A 25001-nucleotide genomic window follows, 5' to 3' on the forward strand; every position below is an offset into this window, starting at 1 on the left:
ACCAGACCAAGTGATGACCGGAGCTTTTGCCAGAGATAGAGCTCGAGAGAGACATCTCCACCATTCATCCATGGTACCACCAGCAGCCTTGACGCAGAGTCTTTCATTTCTCCTCTGATCTCTATATTGTATTACATTTTAGCTTAAAATATTAAGACATTTTGTAATCAATGCATATCTTGATTCCTTCAATGCCATCTTCTTCATCATCTTTATCTTTATTATCATTTACCTTCATCGTTTATTTATAAAAAACGATCGCATACTTAATCGTGTAGCCTAGAGATAGACGCATATAGCAACCCACCGAGAGGTGTGCGTTATGGAATATGATTCTTGGTGAAAGGCTGTAGCAATGCTTGTCTATAGGTTGTTGCAATGCTTGTCTATAAGTTAATTAGTTGCGTCTAACTGCCTGAGAAGGTAAGAGGTGAAATGAACTAAAGCAAAGTATGCATTGTTCCTAGAGATAGGCACAATCTTATGCTCAAGGCAACCATTCACTATAGAGATATAGTCATGTGGCTGATCACCGAGAGGTGTGCGATGCGTTAGTGTGACGAACTGGGATTACTCGAGTGATTTAAGATAATAAACATTACTATGCATTAACGGTTGTTATGTATCTACCAATTCTCATCGCAAGTCTCCTATTGCTCAATCTGTTTAGTTAGGAGTAGGAGTAGTGTGTAAATCCATTAAACTTCTTCTTTTTACTTTTATTCATTGCCTCAAACGCATTGCTTCACAAGCATTATAGAGTGATAAGTCCCTATGTTCGACCTCGGATTATCCGAGAAACCTGCATTTTCGTTATACTTGGCAAGAAGGCAAGAAAACTTGTGACAAGAACGCATGGTCATTGCATACTAGATTAACACATTTTCATTCCAACGCATGACCTCCGACGCATGGGCATAAACGCATAGCTTAAACATGTACAACACATGATTGCGTGCAATAACCCCATCATCTTTCCTTTTAACCAACAAAAATACAAAGTACACAAATAATAAACTAGGGCATAACACGCGCCCAGTACAAATCTCCTACTTGCCCTAGTCTAGACATGGCCTATCCCATAGACCAATGACCCTCAAACACTGTAGCCGTGAGGGCTTTTGTAAACGGATCAGCAACGTTGTGCTCCGAAGCTATCTACGTGACAATCACGTCCACTCGATGCATAATCTCTCAGATGAGATGATACTTTCGCTTTATATGCTTGTTGTGCTTGTGACTTCTAGGCTCTCAGGAATTAGCCACAGCACGACTATTATCATAATAAAGTGTGATGGGCTTTGACATGTCTGAAAAAACTTCCAAATCAGTCAAGAATTTTCTGAGCCAAACGGATTCCTTAACAGCTTCACAAGTCACTACATACTCAGCCTCCATGGTAGAGTCAGTGATGCACCCTTGCTTGGTGCTTCGCCATACTACTGCCCTTTCATTAAGAGTGAATACTGATCCTAATGTGGATTTCCTAGAATCCTTATCAATCTGAAAATCAGAGTTCGTGTATCATGTAAGGATCAAATCCTTGGAACCATACACAAGTATGTAGTCTTTCGTTCTCCGAAGATACTTGAGAATGTTTTTAACGGTTGTCTATTGATATAATCCTGGATTAGATTGATATCTACTGATTATCCCCACTGCATAGCAGATGTCAGGTTTAGTACATAACATTGCATACATCAAGCTGCCCACAGCAGATGCATATGGGATATGTCTCATCTCTTCAACCTCTTGAAGTGTCTTAGAACACTATTTCTTAGACAATGTAACTCCGTGCCTAAAAGGTAATAAACTCCTCTTGGAGTTCTGCATCGAATATTGACAAGCATCTTGTCAATATATGATATCTAAGACAAAGCTAGCATTTTGTTCTTTCCATCTCTAAAGATCTGAATACCTAGAACAACTGAGCCTCTTCGAAATCTTTCATTTGGGATTGGGTTGTTAGGCAGTTCTTAACTGTAGTCATTAAACCTACATCATTCCTAATGAGTAGAATATCATCTACATATAACACTAGAAAAACTACCGAATTGTTGATGATCTTCTTGTAGACACAAGTCTCATCAACGTTTTGATCAAAGCCATAAGATTTGATCACAGTATCAATCCTTATGTTCCAAGCTCGAGAAGCTTGCTTCAGTCTATAAATGGACCAATTAAGCTTGCAAACCTTTTGTTCTTGACCTTGGGTTATGAATCCTTCAGGTTGTACCATATAAATGGTCTCCTCAAGATTGTCATTCAGAAAAACAATCTTGACATCCATCTGCCAAATCTCATAGTCATAATATAAAGCAATGGATAGGAGGATCCGGATAAACTTAAGCATGGCAACAGGCGAGAAAGTCTCATCATAGTCAACTCTTTAAACCTGGGTATAACCCTTTGCCATCAGTCTAGCCTTGAAGGTTTGCACCTTCCCATCAGCACCTCATTTTCTCTTGTAGATCTATTTACAACCTATAGGTTAACCTCATCAGGTTGATCTACAAGATCCCATACGGAATTGAAGTACATTGACTCCATTTCGAGATCCATTTCTTTGATCCATTCATCTCTGTCAATATCCTTCATTGCCTTTCTTGGAAGACAATGGATCCTCAACTTCGCCATCAGCTACCATAGCTAGGATTTTAGTTAAACTCATATAATGAATAAGTGAGTCCCTTCCACTACGTTGAGGTTCCCTTAACACTTGAGATAGAATATTGAAGGAAAATAAAACACAAGGATTTCCATGAACAGTGGAAAGGATCGTTCCAAATTCCATTAGAATGGAACACAAAACAATTACAGTCTAAACAGAAACCAACAGGTCATGCACAAATAGAAATTACAGCATGCTAAGCGATGATACAAGGGATAGAGGATGCATACCTTTGAAGAACTATCCTTCAAGAATTCCTCGATCAATATCCAATGCATCCACAGTAACATGAACGCAACAAATAGACTACTGCCAACAGCACAAACAATGAACACAGCCTCCACGAACCCAATCAAGTCCAACTCGATTCACGAATTGAGTGAGGACACCACCATAATGATTACCTTGGTATTCTCGGTGTGAGAATCCAGAAGTTGCAGGCTCTGTATGATCTTGGCGTGAGGAAGAGACTGGAGGTCTACAATCGAGTAGACAATCGAGCAAGTGGGAGATAAGATGATGTCTATCGTATAGACGATTTGCTCGATCGTTTAGTAAACGACAACCTATTGTATAGACTTCGCCACTCGATCGTGTAGGTATGATCAGTTGGGTGACTATCGTATAGTCAACTCTACACGATCGTATAATCTCTCATCAGCTATCGCTTAGTGAAACTCTTTCACTTGATAACTTGTCTCCATGAGAAATTTTAGAATGAGGCAACTACTAAATTTAGGGAAAAAAAAATTCCTTTTATCTCATGGTTACCATAAAATTGTCAATAACCTCCCACTCAATCGGTTATTAGAGAAAAAGAATTTATCATATAATTAATATATTATAAATAAATATGATAACCAACTTACCATATTATATTTATAACCTATAGTTTTGATATTTCATCTCATGAAACATACAAACCATAGTTCTTTTTTTTATTTTATGGTACTTAATGTAAATCATATTTACATTAATTCCTCCACTATATGTATCTCATACATCACACCAATTATATCACATATAATTGAATTTCCTCTTGTTAATTTCAACACTTCAAATCAACCCCAAAATTTGATTCTCAACTTGAATCCATTGAGCTACCAAGGGGACCTTATGGACTTGTAGCTTGAAGCTCCAACAGTACGTGGACAACTAACTAAACTCTTTAGTCACGAGATCCATCATCCGTGAACTATTGGGCACTCTATTAAAGATCGACAGTTGCACTCTTCTCACTACAAATATATTTTTTGTGTCCATATTAACCAATCAACAGTGCGATAACCCTTCACAGATCGCTCGTAAGTACAGCTGGACCAATTTATCGTTTTGCCCCTGTAATTACATCTAACTCCTTAGGTACCACTGATTCCTCTAATGAACAATAAGTCATAGTCCTACTACGACTGGGTCCTCTCTTCTAAAGAGAGGATGTGGCCACTATGTTCATGGCCCAGAATCAGCCCTTAAAGGAGCAATCTATCTACTTACCTTTACTTCGAGGAAGAAGTGAATTTTATCTTGTATAACTGAGTTCCCAACTCCCCAATTAGACAAATCCCCAAAAAGGTAGTTTATTGAGTTGACAATCTGGTCATTCTCATCCATACTAATCAAAGGACCGCCCCCATAGGTAGGAATTCCCAAAACACTTAGGATTAAGGTCATGTCACCTATGGTCATTATAGAGAAATGTTAGTCTCAATTATCAACGACATTATATAAAGAGACGAATCATCTTGTGGTCTGGTTTTATACAAACTCTTTATATAGGACACCCTCGCTCGCATGTCTCCATATGAATGGTCAGGATCAAACCATCTATAGTAGTTTACAACACTTGTAAACCTCTACAAAGTGAGCCGTATCCGTAGTGTCACCAGGATAAGGAATTCCTCCTTTATCCTTATACTACAAACCTTTTAGGTTATTACTTAAGACATGATCACTTGTATATCTCATATACATGCTTAAGTTTACATAACATAACCACAAATCTTTGTTTATTGGATATGAACAAATGCAAATAAAAGAACTCTTATTTTATTAATAATAATGTGTATAATGTTTACAAACTACGAGACTCCAAGAGAATTAAGACACCAATCTCAACAATCTCCCATTTGTTCTAATACCTCGGGAGACTAATGTACAATACATGAAAAACAGTACAATATACAATAAATTAGGGCATACTCTATACCCAGTATCATCTTTCACTTGCCCTAGACAAGATGTTGCATGTTCGTAGACCCAGACTCTCCATATGACCCTCGAACACTTTAGCTGTGAGGGCCTTTGTAAACGAATTAGCAACATTATGCTCCGACGCGTTCTTCATGACTATCACATCACCGCGATGCATGATAGCTGGTAGAAATGCAAGCTATTGTAGCCTTTTACTTAGAATTATGAGGGCTAACAAGCAGAATATGCATTGATAATAATAAGAATTTATGTGAAAAATGAGCTTGCGACGATCAGGACTAAAAATTCTTGCTAACCTTATATCATGTGTTATACGGTGTCAAAATATCTATTTTTGTAGCTATCGCAGGAATCAATCACATGCGCTAAAGCCAGACCATCGCAAAGTTGATCGCATGTGTTGATGCCAAACCATCGCAAATTTGATCGCATGTTAGACCATCACAAGATTGATCGCATGCGTTCATCGCATGGATGTTGCGGCTACAGGGTAATAACCATGATAAAAAGGTGATCGCAAGGTGGGTGGAATGCGTCTCGGAAAAATAAGCATGAACGCATACCTTGAGAGTATCAAAAGGATAAGATAATGTTGACATTTCACCTACCGCGCCGAAAGTGGCAATGATTTAAAGCGGGACCACCAATGCTGTCGGTGCTTGATCTCTATAAATAAAGCTTCAGAGCCCAAATTCAAGGCATCCGAGCTTCTGTCCTAAGGCAGATCCTTGTGATCACAGATGAAAGCATGAGCAAGATTTTCTTTGAGGATTCTTCACCTTCACAGCCCATTCTGAGTGACGATCGGAGTTTCACCGGAGATAGAGCTCGAGAGAGACTACTCCACCACTCTTCCATGACACCATCGGCAGCCTTGTCGGATATCTGATGGAAACAAGAGATTACCTATATCTAGCCCTCCATCTTCTTTCTTATGTTTGTATTGTATTACATTTTGGCTTAAGACATTGATACATTTTTTAATCAATGCATTTCTTTAGTTCCTTCAACATCGTCTTCATCATCATCTTATTCTTTATCATCTTTACTTCCATTGCAGAGAGTTAAGTGTAGATTGCAAGAGTTATCGCATATTAAATCATGCGACATAGAGATATGACGCATGTAGCAACCCAGCGAGAGGTGTACGTTGTGTAAGTATAACGAGCCTCTTTGCTTAGTGCGAGGCTATCACAATGCTTGTCTATGAGCTAAGTAGCTATAACCACTGCCCGAGAGGGTAAGGAGTGGAACTCACTAAACAAAGTAAGCAATGTTCCTAGAGATAGGAATAACCTTATGCTCAACGCAACCATGCGTTATAGAGATATAAGCATGAGACTGACCACCGAAAGGTGTGCGATGCGTTCGTGTGGCGAGCTGGGATTACCCTTGCGACCAAACTTAATGCCATGGTGAACTTATCCCCTCCACAATTCTATTTCATCATGCATATTATTACGCGTTAACAAGTTGTCGCATCTCTACCAATTCTCATAGATAAACTTCCATTGCTCAATCTGTTTAGTTAGGAGTAGAAGTAGCGCATAATTCCTCCAATTTCTGTCTTTTACTTTTGTTCTTCACCTCAAATGCATTACTTCACAAATATTATTGAGTTACAAGTTCCTGTGTTCGACCTTGGATCACCCCGAGAAACTTGTGTTCTCATTATACTTGGCGAGAAAGCGAGAAAACTTTTGACAGGAACGCATGGTCATCGCATGCACGCTTGAATGCATATTTTATATTTCTAAGTCTAACATATGACCATCGACGCATGGAGATAAATGCATAGCATAAGAACATGCATTATATATTTTTCCCGAATCAATGTACAATCTCCCTGATAAAATGACATTTCTGTTCGATATGCTTTCCTTTACGATAACTCAGAGGTTCCTTAGAATTTGCTACAGCCCCGCTGTTATCACGATAGAGAGTGATTGACAAAGACATATTTGGAACAACTTTCAAATCTGTAAGGAATTTCCTTAGCCAAACAACCTCTTTAGTAGCTTTACAAGCGGCTACGTATTTGGCTTCTATAGTGGAGTCTGCGATGCATTTTTGTTTGATGCTTCACCAAACTACAATCCCTCCATTCAGAGTAAACATTGACCCTATTGTCTATTTCCAAGAATTTTTATCAAGTTAAAAGTCAGAGTCTGTGTATCCTGTAAGGATCAGATCCTCATCTCCATACATGAGCATATAGTCTCTCGTTCTCTGAAGATACTTGAGAATCGTTTTGACCATCGTCCAGTGATCTAATCCTAGATTGAACTGATAACGACCGAATCCCTACTGCATAGCAAATATCACGTCTAGTACATAACATTGCATACATTAAGCTTCCAACAACCGAAGCATAGGGAATCCGTCTCATCTCCTCAACCTCTTGAGGTGTTTTAGGACATTGATCCTAAGACAAAAAAAAATTCCATGCCTGAAGGGTAATAAACCCTTCTTGGAATTCTGCATCCTGTACCTGATCAACATTTGATCAATGTAAGATGCCTGAGACAAGGCTAACCTCTTGTTCTTACGATTCCGAATAATCTGGATCCCTAAAACATACTCTGTCTCTTCCAAATCTTTCATTTGGAATTGGGTGGCTATCCACTTTTTAATGTCAGCTAGAAAACCTGCATCATTCTCAATGAGTAGGATATCATCCACATATAGTACCAGGAAAGCTACCGAGTTGTTGATGATTTTCTTGTAAAGACAAGGCTCATCAAGTTCTAATCAAAAGCCAAACGATTTGATCACACTATCAAATTTAATGTCCCACGATCGAGATGCTTGTTTTAGCCCAATGGACCTATTAAGCTTGCAAATTCTTTGCTCTTGATCTAGAACTATGAACCCCTTTGGTTGAGGCATGTAGATGGTCTCCTCAAGATTACCATTCAGAAAGGCAATCTTGACATCTATTTTCCATATCTCATAATCATAAAATGTTGCTATGGACAGGAGTATCCTGATAGACTTCAACATGACAACAGGTGAGAAAGTTTCCTTATAGTTCACTACCTCGACCTGGGTATAACCCTTTGCCATGAGTCTAGCCTTAAAGGTCTGCACCTTTCCATCTACACCTCGTTTTCACTTGTAGAACCACTTACACCCTATAGGTTTTACCCTATCAAGCTGATCCCTAAGTTCCCAGGCATTATTGAAGTACATAGACTCTATTTCCTGGTTCATGGCTTTAATCAACTCATCTTTGTAAACATCCTCCATTGCTTGCTTATAAGACAATGGATCCTTGACTCCATCATCAGACATGATGTTTTGGGCTTCAGTCAAACCCATGTAGTGATCCGGTGGGTTCATAACCCTCCCACTACATCGAGGCAGTCTCAACTCTTGAGATGGTTGACTAGATGAACCGACATCAATAACTCTAGTTGATCTATCAATCTGTTCAACAACTCTTGTTGAACCCTCAGTATTCTCACTAGAAATATCACGTAAAACAAGCTTACATCGTGGTTTATGATCCTGGATGTGGTCTTCTTCCAAAAAGATAGCATTTGTCGACATAAACACTTTGTTCTCACTCGGATCATAGAAGTATCCACCCCTCGTTTTCCTAGGGTACCATACAAAGAGGAAAACTTTCGAACGCGGTTCCAATTTCTTTGGGTTAGTCACAAGCACGTGGACCACACATCCCCAAATCTTGAAGTGGCAAAAACTACCTTTACGGCCTCTCCACAGCTCAAAAGTGTTTCAAAAAAACTTTTTAAGGGAACATTGATCAAAATGTAACATGCAGTCTCCACTGTAAATCCCCAAAACGAGTTTGGAAGATGAGCATAACTCATCATAGACCGAACCATGTCCAACAAGGTTCTATTTCTCATTTTTGATACACCATTCTACTGAGGTGTACCTCGGGCTGAGAGTTGGGACGTGATTCGATGTTCTATCATATAGTTCTGGAATTCGAGGTCCATATACTCTCCATGACGATCAGCTCGTATTGTTTTTATCTTCTTACCTAACAAGTTTTCAACTTCAGCCTTATACTCCTTGAACTTGTCAAGAGTTTCAGACTTATGTTGCATTAGGTATAGATACACGTATCTTGAATAACCATCTATGAATGAGATGAAATATTCATACCCACCTCGAGTTCGAACACTCAACAGACCATAGAGGTCTGAATGTATAAGTTTCAAGGTTTCCATGTCTCTATAACCTTTTCCAGTAGAAGGTCGTTTGGTCATCTTGCCTTCAAAGCATGATTCACATACTAGTAAGGAGTTTTCTTCTAAACTCTTTAGAAGTCCACATTTCACCAACTTCTCAATCCTATTGAAGTTGATGTGACCTAACCTTAGATGCAAAAGATGGGTGTTTTCCTTAGGAGAAACCTTTGGTCTTTTTACAGTTGTCACTGTACTGAACATTTCACTATTAAGTAAGGCTTTTATGACTAACGACCGTAGTATATATAAGTTATTTTCCACTGAACCAAAACCAATCTCCATACTATTCTTGAAAATAAACACTTTACTCTCAGAAAAGAAGACAATATAACCTTGTTCAATGAGATAAGAAACCGAGATTAAGTTCCTTTTCATATGAGGAACTACAAAAACATTATCCAGTAATAGATAACATTTCTTGTCCAAAAATAACTTCAGCCTGCCTAATGCAACAACTGAAACAACTTCACCAGTAATAATTTGAAGAGTTAACTCTCTTTCTTGCAATGTTTGCTAGGAACTAAATCCTTGGTAGGAAGAATTAACATGGTTAGTAGCACCTGAATCAAGTATCCAGGTAGAATAATCATTCTCTACCAAATATGTCTCCAAGACAAATAAATCACATTTACTGTCTGTCTTTTGGAGAGTAGTGAGATCAGTATCAGAACCTAAATAAGCTCCAAGTTCCATTTTAGAGAACAATTCTCGTCGATGAACTTCATCAAAGTCAGTAACACTTGCTTTCTCTAATTGGAGGTTATCTTGGGAACTGATACTACTAGTTTCTTTTTCATGCATCCCTTTTTGCTCAAAAAGTAAGAACTGACGTTCAAACAATTCTTGCAACGAGTCCATGATCTCATGTGCAATGACCATGTTGTCAACCCTTTTGGCTAATGCATCTGGTATACTAACTAAAATGTGAAGTTGGGCCAATGAGTTAACCTTCATCTACACCTCATATGCATTACGAACACTTCACGGTAAAACAAGGATCAGGACTTGAGGATACTTCTCAACCATGACAAACTCGAGGTTCTTTACCACAAAATATGTTTTAACAGACTCTTGCCAATGTATGTAATTGGTCAAATTAAAAGTGGTAACTAACAGAAAATCATTCATGTTGCTAAAAAGCAAACATATTGATCTACATTAGATTTTAGTAAATACTCGTTGAAAAAAACATCATCGAATACGGTTTAACAACACTAAAATGAATACCGTATGACATCTAATTTCACAATAACGCTTCAAAGGTTTAGGACAAAAGCTGTCGAGAGGTAGTCAATTTATCCCTCCTCTGAATTGAGACATTCTCAATCAATCATTAATGCTAGAACAAGTCTTGCTCCTATAACGACTAGCCCTCATTGATTTGGTCAAGAAATCATTAACTTGCTTAACAATTTTCCAAGTGTGACCCTTCATTTTAGGCCCTAGAGTTCACCCCCAAACAGCCAATCTAAAGGAAAAAAATTCGATTGGGGAAAAAACTAGAGTGATCCTATCAATTTCTGGAGTTCACCTTGATATTGACCAATCGCACAAAAGCCATCCAAAGAGGACGCTCCCAGGGCACCACGAGGCAGTGCAAGAAGATCTCATGGTGCAAACCAATGAAAGAGACCACAGGACATGTTGACACACATCCTTTACCCACTTACTATAAACACTCTCTCTATCCACCATGATTGTCACACCCCGCCCCCAGACCACCCTCTTAGCCTAGAGAAGGGCGTGACTGCAGCAGTTATCAACCCTTTGGCTGACACTTACTGCCTAATAACTCTTGCAGAATAACTCTGATACCAAAATATAACTTATATATAGCGGAATTTCTTTAGGCCAAAATTTATTAATTTAGAAGTATAACATATTTAGAGTTGTTACAATACTAGATTCACAAGTCCCAAAACTCACAAACCCTAGCAACCCAACCAAGGAGAATTCCCCATGAGAAAGGCCTACCCTATATGAACAACAGTAACATGTGTACTATATTAACAGTAACCACCTAACAGATGGGTTACAAATCTCGTTATCTTTTAATGGCAGAGCAGATGCAGAGCTATCTTTAGAGGATTTTACCACTACCTGTGGGTGGGGGGTGGGGAACATTTGAAAAATGGGGTGAGCTTGCGCCCAATGAGTGACTTAAGAAAGATAATTGATTCTCATGCAAAATCTCAATAAAGAGTTTAATTGAAATATAAGCTTTTACTCAATCCCAACACCAACTGCTAGTCAAGAGAGAACCCTTTTGCTCAATCTCTGACTCTACCTACGTGCATGTGGCCATACTAAGTATTGTCATACCTAAGGTGTTACTGTTCAGATACCTTCTCAAACGTCCTTCAGTATATGGTTAGTTTGGTACCTTCTCAGATGTCCTTCAGTACCAATAGATACCTTCTCAAATGTCCTTCAGTATCTAGTTGGGCAGATACCTTCTCAAAATGTCCTTTGATATCGTGTTTTAAGTAAAACTAGTCATAAATGACTTTCTCTCTTTAAAGCATGTAAAGTATAACACATACAAAGCATGGCTTTAAAGGTACTAACGCATGTTGAGTATATTTAACACATATAAATCGCTTTTCAACAATTTCTCACACATGCATGCGTTTAAAACATAACTCATGGTTTGCTTGGAAATCACTTTGTAAAACTAGCTGGCATGAGAATAATCTTCTTTAAAACATGCTTTCTATAACACTTGTAATCAAACATTTTAAGCAATTGTTTTAGTCTAGTAGCTTAGGAGCTTTTCACTCTAGTAGCTCCCTTTTCTACCTCGGGCTCCCTTTCCACCCCTAGAATTCAGATTCAAATTTCAGCTCAAATTACACATAGTTCTAAACCTTATTTTGAGATACTTCCTTCTATGAACATGTTCTAAAATGTCTCAGAAAGCTTACCCTAAAATTTGAGATACAAATCTTCGTGGTTTGGTCGGAATCACAGAATCTTCAAGACTGGCCCAAACTGATCCGACAGCCTGACCCTTCTGTCTTCTTCTCAGTTTCCAGCCCAATTCCTTCGAGATTTTCTTCAAACAGCCCTACCCTAAAAAGTAGACTTTTATAGCTTTCAGGTGGCTTTTGAATCACTCCAAACGCACAAGTAAATTGGGAGAACTCCTCGTCTTAAGTTGATGCGTCCTCTTCAGACCTCACTGTCCAATGTGTCCTTTATGACTAACGCATGGATTTGGCTCCAACGCAAGGTTTGCTCCACTCTCGAACTCTTTTTACGTTATTTTTTAATTGTGATCTAAAAATGAAGTCTCATGGCTCTATTTATAGGTGTCCAAACCTTCTCCAGAGTTGACACCACCTACTTGGCTGCATGGCCAAGTGTCTCCTTCTCACCTAATCAACGTGATCATCACAAGCTAAGTGTCTTATTCTCATGTTGCCAGTGCATGAGCCTCCAATCTGATGCCACCTCCTCAAATTCTTAAGGCTTAATGCTTTCCTCCCAAGAAGATACATGGTTTTGATGATGTTATCCTGATTATTTCATCCTTGTATGCGTCCAACTTTTGGTTGCTCAACGCCTAATCCATAAGCAATGCATAGCCTCTACTTAACGCATAGCAAGCCAATTCACTATCATTTACAATCCAACTTAGCCATTGCAAGGAGATAACCATCACCAACACATAGGGTGACCGTCCATCCTTGATGCATGGCTCACTCGCATGGCTTGCTTAGCATAGGCGCATGGTGCTGGCCACCAATGCATAGGCGCGCTGCATGGGCCGGTCACTCAACGCATAGGCGTGCTTGGCCGTATGGCCTCCGTGCGGTGCCTTGATGCTTGGTCGGGTGCTTAGGCACATGGGCATGCTACTTCGACGCATGGGCGTGCTTGGCCACAGGGGCTGCGCGTGGCGCCTTGATGCTTGGCCGGGTGCTTAAGCGCATGGGCATGTTGCTTAGACGCATAAGCGTGTTGCGCTTGCTGGCCATCGCTCGCTCGCTCGACTGCATGATAGGACACTTTGACGCACAGTGTTGCCGCTTGGCAGTGCGCTTAACGCACGGGCGTGGCCGCTCGGCAGTACGCTCAACGCACGGGCGTATCCGCTCGACAATACGCTCAACGCACAGACGTGTCCGCTCGACGCATTAACAGGGCGTCCGACCGAGGCTGCTCGATGCATGGCATGGGTGCTGGCCGAGGCTGCTCGACGCATGGCCTGGGCACTAGCCGAGGCTGCTCGACACATGGCCTAGGCTCTGACCGAGGCTGCTCGACGCATGGTTATCTTTCCATGCATGCATCGCCTACCCGTGTGCCTTCGAACGCATCATCTCCATTTTTCTTCCTTCAGCCGCATGCCATCCCCAACCACTCTTCCAATGCATCAACCTACCAATTTCTATACTTAGTCAAATTTTTCCAAATTTTCCCCAAAAGTCAACCTTGCAAATTTCCTCTTTTCTTCTAATTTTCCACTCTTTTCTCTACCATTCACACTAGTTTCTACATCAACCTACTCATCACACTAATCTCAATAGGGAATATACTCAAGTAGAGAAATTAGGATTCGGGGTTCACAATGATACTGACTCATGCAAACACCATCCAAAAGGGGATGCTCCCAGGGCACCACGAGGCCAAGCACGAATCTCATAACATGAACATTCAGGGAGAAACGTGAGTGGAATCATTGACATATCATATATATCTCTTCCTCTGACTGAGTATTTTATAACCTAGGGTTTAATTTACTTAGAAAAAACACGGCTAATAAATTTAACTAAGTGAATTTTTAGGTTTGCCCAAAAGCAACGCTTGCTTTGGAAAGTTGAACAACTTTTGATCATCATTCATTAAACTCTTTAACGAAGTCTTTGATCAACTGTCACATGCTTGCAGAAAATCTATCTAATTCACCTTTCCAGGTAGGTTCCCATGTAGGGGTGTTTCATTTCCTTCAGCTTAAATACCCTAGCCTAGACAGATCCCGCTTGAGACAAAAGGTCCCTTATAGATAGATTTAATACAAATTTAATCTTTTATGCCAATCAATTAAATCCTATTAAACCGATTAAAAAATATTAAACTTAGGTATCTAATTTCATTAGAACCTTGAACTTAGGTCTATCTCAATCCAATTTTAAAATCCTATTAAAACATGAGTTTGCCTACGTTTGCATGCAACTCTTTTTTATTGATTTTAATTCTAATTTCCATTATAACGCTTATAACAGGAAACAACCAAAACCATTGACAATGTGAAGCTACACATATAAGGCATTCATAACTCTTGTAAATAAGCCTAAGTGTCATGCTCCATGCATCGTTCATTCATTGCTACTTTTATATAACACTTATATAACAAAGCAACGAACAAAGCATACATGTTTCCATTCACCCTTATACTATAGCTCTTATAATATAAAGATGATGCATGAATATGCTTAATGCATGCATAAATATAACTCTTATATTTTATGATCCATGCGCTTGCTTTCTTGTAATTTCATCATGCCAATTAACCATATTATAACACTTAGATATATGACTCATGAATAAAATGCATAACCTAAGGTGGGTTTTAAATCTATATGCCATACACTATGGCATATAAACAACATACATCTCATGTACATTAAGTAAAAGTTGATGAATCGGGAAAATTAGCCTCAAATCTTATAAAAAAAAAAAAAAAAAAAACAAAGCTAACTATTACAAAACACAATGAGTCTCCCATTCAAACAGGCGAACCAGGTCTTGAACTGTCCGGGCGAAGAAACGCGTCTCCTTGATCGTGTACCAAAACCTTGTGATCGTCTACATGATAGAGTAAACTCTTTACACAATCGTTTGAGCATAAATGATCGTTTAACAACGATCGTGTACCTTTGACTATGCGATAAAGCATGAGGTCACACGATCGTGTAGCACGCATCATGCTATGCAAGCCTTAAGTGATCAACTAAATGACAACGATATGGTGAAGCATAATCGTCTAAACGATCGCTGAACAAGCGTCAGGGTATCATATATCGAGTGATCATGTAGTCAGTGGCTATGTGATGAGGCATGTCGAGCTACACGATTGTTTAGTGCATGCGCCTTTTATTAAACGATGAGTGTCAAAACTCTGCACGATCGTTTACCTCCAGCGTCTACGCGATCGAGCAACCAATGCTACGCGATAGAGTAAACCCTTTACCGCATCGTTTAGTATTAGCTAAACGATCGTTTAGTAAATACTACACAATCGGGCAGAACTTTTCTACATGATTGTTTAGCCAAATCTCAACGATCGTTTACCTTCGGCTACATGATACGACCAACTTTGGTCTTCTTCCTCGATGAGAACTGCATCTTCGTGCTTCGAAACTTCATCACGAACAACTTAACAAACTTCAAACGCTTTGAATACAGACTCGATTGCTTGTTAGTTATGCCCAAAAATGCAGGGGCCCTTACAAATTAACACTTTGTAATCTTAAAGAAAGCTTTAACCAGAGGAAACCATCCCGTAAACATTCATGAACACATCCATAAATGCATTTAACTCTTAAATGCAATGCAGAACACTTAAAACCCACCACGACTGTAAAACAAGTTTAAAACAACAATGGGATTTGGAATATCAGAATAACCTAGCTTTGATACCAATTGAAAGAAATCAAACATGAGAATTTCCATGAGCAGCAAAAGGGATCGTTCCAAATTCCATTCGAATTGATCATAAAACAATTACAATCTAAACGAAAACTAACAGGTCATGCACAACATGCTAAACAATTTTTCTTTTATCTCATAGTTACCAAACAACTTCCAATAACCTCCCATTCAATTGGTTATTAGAGAAAAAGAATTAATTCCTATTCAATTGGTTATTAGAGAAAAAGAATTAATTATCATATAATTAATATATTATAAATAAATATGATAACCAACTTACCGTATTATATTTATAACCTATAGTTTTGATATTTCATCTCATGAAACATACAAACCATAGTTCTTTATTTTATTTTATTTTATGGCACTTAATGTAAATCATGTTTACAGTAATTCCTCCACTTGATGTATCTCATACATCACACCAATTATATCACATATAATTGAATTTTCTCTTGTTAATTTGAACGTTTCAAATCAACCCCAAAATCTGATCCTCAACTTGAATCCATTGAGCTACAAAGGAGACCTTATGGACTTATAGCTTGAAGCTCACGGTACATGAATAGCTGACTAAACTCTTTAGTCATAGGATCCACAATCCGTTAAACTCCATTAAAGACCGACAGCTACACTCTTCTCACTACAGATATATTTCTGTGTCCATATTGACCAATCAACAGTGCAATAACTCTTTATAGATCGCTTGTAAGTATAGTTGGGCCAATTTACCGTTTTTCCCTTATAGTTACATTTAACTCCTTAAGTACCACTGATTGCTCTAATGAACAATAAGTCATAGTCCTACTATGACCGGGTTCTCTCTTCCAAAGAAAGGATGTGGCCACTATGTTCTAGACTCGGAATCAGCCCTTAAAGGAGAAATCCATCTACTTACCCCTGTTTCGGGGAAGGAGTGAATTTCATCTTATGTAACTGAGTTCCCAGCTCCCCAATTAGACGTATCCCCAAAAAGGTAGGCTTGTTGAGTTGGCAATCTGGCCACTCTCACCCATACTAATCAAAGGACCGCCCTCATAGGCAGGAGTTCCCAAAACACTCAGGATTAAAGTCATGTCACCTATGGTCATTATGGAGAAATGTTAGTCTCAATTATCAACGACATTATATAAAGAGACGAATCATCTCGTGTTCCGATCTTATACAATTCTATGTAAGCATAACCTCTTATACAATTCCTTGTCACTGTAACTAATAGTCACCATTGTTCGTTCTAGAATTTGTTAACATCCTTAACAATTCTGTGTAAGCGTAACCCCTTATTTTAGGTTTTAGAATGTCGCCCCAATGAGCCAACCGTAGGGAAAAACCAATTGGGACACGAAACTAAAGCAACTCTATCCATTTTTGGAGATCAAATAAAACGTCATGCAATACAACCATTCTTTAGGGAGACACCTACGATGCCACGTGGCGATGCATGAAACTTTATTTACCCTAATGAGAATGACCGAGGGATTTGTTGTCACACATCCCGCTCCCATGGTGTCTTGAGGCCGAGAGTAGATCTCAGATGTGAACGTTTAGGGAGAAATGTGAAGAGGTTAAAATGAAGTATCATATACCCCATTTTCCTCCACTGAGTGTTCTACCTAGGGTTAATTAACTTAAGAAAATCCGGCTACTGATTTTATCTAAGTGTTTGTTTAATTTGCTAAAACACAACTATTGTCTTTAATGATTAAACAATTTTGATTGAAGTCTCATTAAACTCTTTAATAGACTTTGATCAAAGTTGCTTGCATGTAACAATCTATCTAATTCACCTTTCCAGGTAGGTTCTCAGGTAGGGGTGCGATGTTTCCATCGACTTAAGTACCCCAGCCTAGCCAGAACCCGCCTTAGCCAAAAGGTCCCTTATAGATACATTTTTTACATATTTAATCTTTTATTAAGAATCAATTTAATCCTATTAAACCAATTAAAAGATTAAACTTATATTTCTAATCTCATTAAAAATGTGATCTTAGATCTATCTCAATCATATTTTAGAACAATTTTAAACAAGATTATAGTCTAAGGTTTGCATGAAACTCTTAATTATTGATTTTTAATTCTAATTTCATTTAGTTATAACAATTATAAATATATGAAACAATTAAAAACAATCATTGCATGCTAGGCATACTTTAGTTAATTATAACATTTATAAATTAAGCTAAGGTAATGTCATGCTTCATACAATTTTCATTCATTACTAATATATAACAATTATTTAACAAAGTCATGAATCATGCTATAGCATACTTTCCATACATTCATTCAAACATATATTATAATAATTATAATATAAATGATGCATGGATATGCTATAATGCATGCATACATATACTATAACATTTATACTATATGATGCATGAGCGTGCTTCATGTAATTTAAATCATGCATATTCATATATCATAACATTTATAATATAAAATGACGCAAGAATATAAAGGCATAACCTTTGGTGGGTTTTAGAACTATATGACATACATTATGACATATAATATTAAACATACATCGCATGTATATTTACGTTAATAGTTGATGGACCAGGATAGGACCTCTAAAAAAAAACATAAAAGGCTAACTATAAAAAAAAAAAAAAAAAAAAAATTGAGTCAACCGGTTTGAAACAAGTGAACAGACCCTTGAACCACTCGAATTGAACCGCCCTTCAATGAACCACCTTGCAGTGAATGTGTAGCAAGCAACCATGCGATCAAGGCAAGGCTCAACTTCCAAGCCAATGTAATTACTTGGCCGCATGCCTCCTTTAGACAGTTCATTGCCCAACCTTGGCCAACACATAGCTCACCTTGAGGCTATCGCATCTTTCCTATGGTCACATGCCTAAGACCATTGCAAACTTCATCGCGTAGCTTCAACGCACCACGTAGGAGAGTACATGATAGTGTAGTAGGCAACTATGCGATAAGCAACAGAGAGTGCACGATTGTGTAGTAGGCAACTATCCGATAATGTAGGAACGATTGCTCTATCGCATACCAAGCAACTATGTGATCTTGTAGAAAATTCTACACGATCATGTAGCAAACTCTACTCGATGTACCATTAGCTATACGATCGTTTAGCAAATGCTACACGATCGCGTAACAAAAGCTACATGATTGCATAGCAAGAGCTATATGATCGAATAGCTGTAGCTACACGATTTCGAATTTCTGCTCCAACTTCTCCATCGAAACTGTGCACTGAAACCCTTCTTTGAAGCTTCTTGGGAACAGCACGAGCGACTCAAACTTACAAATTACAGACTCAGTTGCAAGATTATTGCCCAAAAACGCAGGGGCCTTTACAAACCAAATTTGTAAATAAAAAAAAGCCCTAAACATAGCATTATATCATGAAACATCCATAAACAAAATACATCTATAACCATTCATCGTATGAAACAAAATATAGATTATAAAACCTACGTTATTGTAAATAATTCAATAAAACGAATGGAAACCTACAACATGGGTCTGATACCAATTGAAGGAACTCTAATGGGAGAGAACCTTGAGTGGAAGCGGATCGACCAAATTCCATTTTCATTTAATACAAGGTGTACAATAAACAAATAAACAAGATATGCATTTAATTCTAAATTACAGCATGCTAAAGAAAAGGTTTCAAGAAACCACACCTTTGAAGACCTTTCTTCACTTTTCCCTCAAACAGATCACAAACAACTTGAAGACTTTTTTTAAAAGGTTATAAAAATCATTCATGTACATAAGCAACCTTGAGTTATTGCATAAATAGACATGTATTATAGTCCCAAAATGGTACAAGATACTATTATCTGCATCATGTTGGCTACTCCAATGCTGAAGGATATTTGGCTTCGTATAGAGAGAAACACTACCATCTCTCAGGCTAGCGTGGTGCGAGCAATGCTTCAACAACACCGAGAGAATTTTTCAACATGAAGCATTCATAAGCAAGAAATGTTATTGAGGGGGCATTCGGAATATTGAACGAATGATGGGCAATTCTTAGGGGAAAATCCTTCTACCCGGTATAGGTCCAATGTCAAATGATAACTACGTGTTGCCTGATTCACAACTTAATCACAAAGAAGATGGGGATAGGTGCTTTACTTGATGAGTCGTTGGACGAGAATTCTGCATCTGCTGTCATGGAGGGGGAGAATATTGAATTTATTGAGACATCATATGAATGAACCAATTTAGAGATGATTTGGCTATCGAAATATTTTCCCAGTGGCAACGATCATGATTGTGTTTCTGAAAAAAAAACATATTCGAACATCTTATCTACTTGTTGAACAATATTTTTGTAATTCATTTATGTTGTGAATATTTGTAATCCGACTATGTGACTTCATGTTTTTTTCTTAAATACAACACGAAGCTATTTAATTTTGAATAATGTCTTTATGACATATACATGCATAATTGAGAATGGCAAGTGATGGAAAAAGATTGAAACACACATGGATGAAAGCCAAGGATGCTAGGTTGGTGAAAGCCCTAATTTCTTTGGTGGAGTCAGGTTGGAAGTCCAACAAGGGGATCTTTCGGTCGGAATATCTACAACACTCGGAGCGAATGATGGAAGAGAAGTTGCCCGAATGTGGCCTAAACCAAAATACCATCGAATGCAAGATTAGAAGTTTGAAGAAACAATATTCAACAGTAACGGAGATGTTAAATCAATCAAGGTTCGGATGGAAAGAGGAGTTTAAGTGCATTCAGGTGGAAGGTTGATCTTCGACATCTAGGTTCAGGTAAGTTTTCTTTAAAAAAAATTAACAATGTACACCACACCTATTTTCATATAATTTCTAATATTGTTTCTATATACCAATGTAAAGTCACCCTAACGCGAAGGGACTGTGGAACAAGCCTTTCCCCTATTACGATGAACTATCAAATTTATTTGGGAAGGACAGGGCAACCGAGCAGTCCTACGAGCCCCCAATGGTGATGCCGTCAATTTATTCCGATAAATGGAGGACGAGATTCAGCTAGGATCACAGGAATACCCTACCTCAGATAATGAACTAACCTAACTGCCTGAGGATGCAATGGAAGAAGATCAAGTAGATATGTCTACAAGGAGAGTAGATGTACCAGATATCTCCACGGGCAGAGCAAGAGTATCAATGGAGCCATCCAAAGGGAGTAAGAGGAAACGATAGATATTCCAGAATAAAATGATCGACATCATGCGGTTAACCACCGATATGCAGTCAATGCATATGGATAGACTCGTTGCATGGCAAACCGAGAAATATAAGCTAGAATTTGGACGTCGAAAAGAGGTAGTTCATGCCCTATTTGGTATTGAAAGACTGACTGAGGATGATAAATGTGACCTAATTGATATAATTGGCACGAACATAAAAAAGACGGACCTCTTCCTCGCTTTACCGAAAGAGAGATAGTTATTGTACTGCATATGCCTAATTGCTCAGACGCACTAGACTAACCACCTAATATTTCAGCCCAAAATCATATATTTTGTCAACTTGTTTTTTGGAATGGCCACATGTTTGGTCATTTCATATAATTTTTGTGATGTTCAGAAGAATGTAATTGTACTATACTATCACATTTTCACAATCATTATGAAATGAAAGGTAATTATTCTATGCACAATTTTTTTCGACATATATAATCCATAAATATAAACTGCTAAGTTATCCAGTTGTTCAACGTTTATGTGTACAACATGTTAATTTTTTTTATAATAATGTTAAGTTAACAAGATTCAATATACATACATACAATATACCAATTCATAAGTAATTGAGTAGCAATATGACATGTATTTTGGTGGTATATTTTACAGATTGAAGAGAATTAAAGTTTTTACAGTTTTTTGAAAAGGATACGTTGAAAAGAATCTGTTATGTTTTGTAGATTGAAAAGAGTTTTTCCAGTTTATGTCATAAAAGTTTTGAGAAAATATGTGTATAGTTGAAAATTAATCAACAATAGAAAAACAAAAAAAAGAAGAAAAAAACGAAAAAAAGAATTAATCTCATTTATAAAAACTACATCGAATACCTCAACTCAACTCTGCACCCAAAGATTTTATAACTCAATTCAACTAAACTATGCACACCAAACACAGACAATAATTACCAACTCAACTCAACTCTATACAACAAATATATTAGTATTAAAAGGGGTGTAAAATATATAACATTAACTAGTCTAAAAAATTCTTCAATTTTATTTAATATATGACATAAAAATGTAAAATTAGATTATTTTCCAAGTGCATATTATAATAGGTAAAATAAATATATCAAAAGAAAAGATCTAAAAATATCTTAGATTTCTCTTATATTCAAGAAATTTAAGAATTTCTTTAGATAAGGATAATCTAAATATTCGTAGGATCCAAAAATAATCTAGAAAAGTTGTTTTACTTTGACTTCAAGGAAAGCTAAAAAACTAATATAGAAAAGTGAATATCTTGAAAGTAAAAAGACTAATTTTTAAATATTCATCCTTGTATTTTTAAATAAAAATTTCTTTCTTCAAAAGAAATTGTTTCTCTTCGTGCCCAAAATTGAAGACATGAAGCCTGAAATCAAGTCCATTGCAATCTCTAGATAGATAATAGAGATGTTCAATCATATTCTATTCTATTTTGAACAATTGTTTAAATAAATTCTATTTCGTGGGTCGATTGAAATTTGTATGTATTATTAAGTACCAGACTGAGACTTCACATTTTTTGTATCTGACACACTGATATTGATATTATATTAAATTTTGTATTTAGTTTTCTTCAAGTATCTTACCAATTTGCTTTTCAATTTGGTCCTAATTTATTCAATTAGCAAAAATCTCAACTTTGATAGAAGAAAGTAATTCATATGTAACGTATAATTCTCCAATTTGTAATCGAAACATGGAGCTAACTGTAATTTGATGAAACATTTGCTGAGTAATATGTTGGAGGAAGAACAGAAACTTAAGAAACAACGTTAGATTATATTCATTCTCATAAAATACAGTCAAAGACTTTTCATGTATACAAAATTATAAACATTGCAAAATATACCAATAAAACTCATTATTCCACCATTTATTTAACAAAGATAAGCAGAAAGCAGAGTGCAGAACTCAGAAAGAACAACGTGGTGATGTCTAGCCAGAGATGTCGATCGACTTGATTTCTGGCTTCTTCTCCACCATTTTGGGCACTGTCACAGTCAGCACTCCATTCTCCATGTTGGCCTTCACCTCCTCAACTTTAGCATTCTCCGGCAGCCTGAATCTCCTCGAGAACTTCCCACTGCTTCGTTCGATTCTATGCCATTTGTCGTTCTTCTCCTCTTGCTCTTTGCTTCTCTCCCCACTGATTTGCAGCACTTGGCCCTCTTCCACTTCAACTTTGACTTCTTCCTTTTTGATTCCAGGAAGATCGGCCTTGAAGATGTGGGCTTCTGGGGTTTCTTTCCAGTCGATGCGAGTGTTGGCAAAAGCAGAGGTCTCACGAGCAGAGGAAGGGAGGTTGGCCAATGAGCTTGAAAATGGGAATCCTTCGAAGGGATCCCAAACGTCCAATGAAAAGGGGTCGAAGACGTTGCTCCGGCGGCCACCGAAAATGCTTGGAATCAGAGCCATGGTCGTTCAAGTTCAAAGCAGAGGATAACAAGAGAGAAGAAATGGATTTAATTGACAAAGTTTGCTTGAAATGGTGTATTGTTTGCTGCTAACTCCCAAGGATGGCTTCCTAGTGGGGAGTTGAAACATTTAAATAAGTGGGCAGAGAACATATTTTAGAAATTTCTGGAAAGAAAAAGTTGCTTCTGGTTTATTCTTGGCGAAGAAGACGATTCCACGAGCTTCTTCTACCATGTTCTCGACCCATTTGGACTCTTCAATTGGGGTTCAGTCATACCATTTTCTTGGGCCTTTCAATTGGGCTTTCTTTCATCCAAATTAAATAAAAGAAATATTTTTATATAAAAAAAAATCCTCTTTTTGGTCATATATATCATAAATATTTTTACATGTAATTTTTACAAAAGGAGGGTTTTAGTGTTAATTTTGGACGGTTTAACCCATTTCAACAGTCAATTTTGAAATTAGAATAAAAAATCAAATTAATCCACGAGGTTGGAGAAGGTTAGGAAAGGAAGGTAATATGCTCACATTTGGAAAAGTCAAAAAGGGAATAAAGGAAATGACCAAAAAAGCCTGTAAACATCTGAAATTTATATGATCCATCCTATATAAATGACGAGAGTGCTTCAATCCCATCTCATCAATATTCAACAAACAAAACTTACATTCTTCCTTAATCACTTTACACTCTGACTTTCAACTAAAATGGAAGAGAAAAAGTCTGAGATCAAGTCAATTGACATTTCTGGTTACACATTATTGTTCTTCCTTCTGCAACTGCCCATGTTCGTGTCAACTTGTATCAATGGGTGTTAAATAAATTCTCTAAATTGGATTTTCTAATTTACGTGTCTTCTGCAATGTATGATATTATTATGGAATCAAATGTGATTTAAGATGTTAGTTTTGTTTTTCTTTCAATTAAGTTATGAAATGGGGCCTAAGATTCTTAGCATCAATGGTTTAATTTTGTTCTCTTTGCTTTTGCCACTTGTTCTTCATTCTAAAATATTGTTAAATATATACATTTCTAATATTACTAGTTGGAGGGTAAAATTGAAATTATATTTTAATTTTTTAAAATATTTATGAAAATGTGGTACTTTTAAAAGAATATTTAGAAAAAAGATTGCAATTTTCTAATAATTACATTATCTCTCTCCTCTCTCTCATAATTTCCAATAATCTTTATTTATGACTCCCATTCTTCTCTCTTTCTTCTTTCACCGTATAACACCTCTAAATGAGTGAATAGGATCTAATCAAACTAATTAAAACTTTTTACTATTGTGAGCCTAATTAAACAAATTAACAAATTTTTTGGTAGCAAGTAATTTAGGGAAATTTTGTATAGGTGACCCAATTTTTGGGTCCAAAATGTCAAATGACCCATTTTAAAAAAATAATGTCAATTGACCCTCTGCTTACGTCATCACGATATGAGATTACAAAAATGTTTCTCTAGTCTATACGAGTGCACTCAAACTCAACGGTCGTCCCACTCCACTCAAAATTATCGTGCAAGTGTCGTTCAACCTCGCTCTACAAAACCATCGTCTTGCCGTAATCGAAGTTCTCTACTGCCGTAATCGAAGTTATCTACTGGGTAAGTG

The 25001-nt window shown here is 37.3% G+C and overlaps 1 protein-coding gene across 1 annotated transcript; it reads right to left on the reverse strand.

Annotated features, from left to right (window-relative positions):
* Window positions 1-22589: 22589 nt before the first annotated feature.
* Window positions 22590-23503, reverse strand: LOC120081176 (17.6 kDa class I heat shock protein 3-like). Its single transcript, XM_039035867.1, has 2 exons — window positions 22884-23503; window positions 22590-22732 (listed from the first exon to the last, which is right to left on the reverse strand). The coding sequence occupies exon 1, from the start codon at window positions 23383-23385 to the stop codon at window positions 22906-22908; it is 480 nt and encodes a 159-aa protein (XP_038891795.1). The 5' UTR covers window positions 23386-23503; the 3' UTR covers window positions 22590-22732; window positions 22884-22905.
* Window positions 23504-25001: the final 1498 nt, after the last annotated feature.

This window comes from Benincasa hispida, chromosome 7 (genome assembly GCF_009727055.1).
Source record: "Benincasa hispida cultivar B227 chromosome 7, ASM972705v1, whole genome shotgun sequence".
Lineage (NCBI taxonomy): Eukaryota > Viridiplantae > Streptophyta > Magnoliopsida > Cucurbitales > Cucurbitaceae > Benincasa > Benincasa hispida.

Excerpts from the sequence above, each read along its gene's own strand:
- LOC120081176 (XM_039035867.1), bottom strand. The coding sequence starts at position 23,385 with ATGGCTCTGATTCCAAGCATTTTCGGTGGCCGCCGGAGCAACGTCTTC.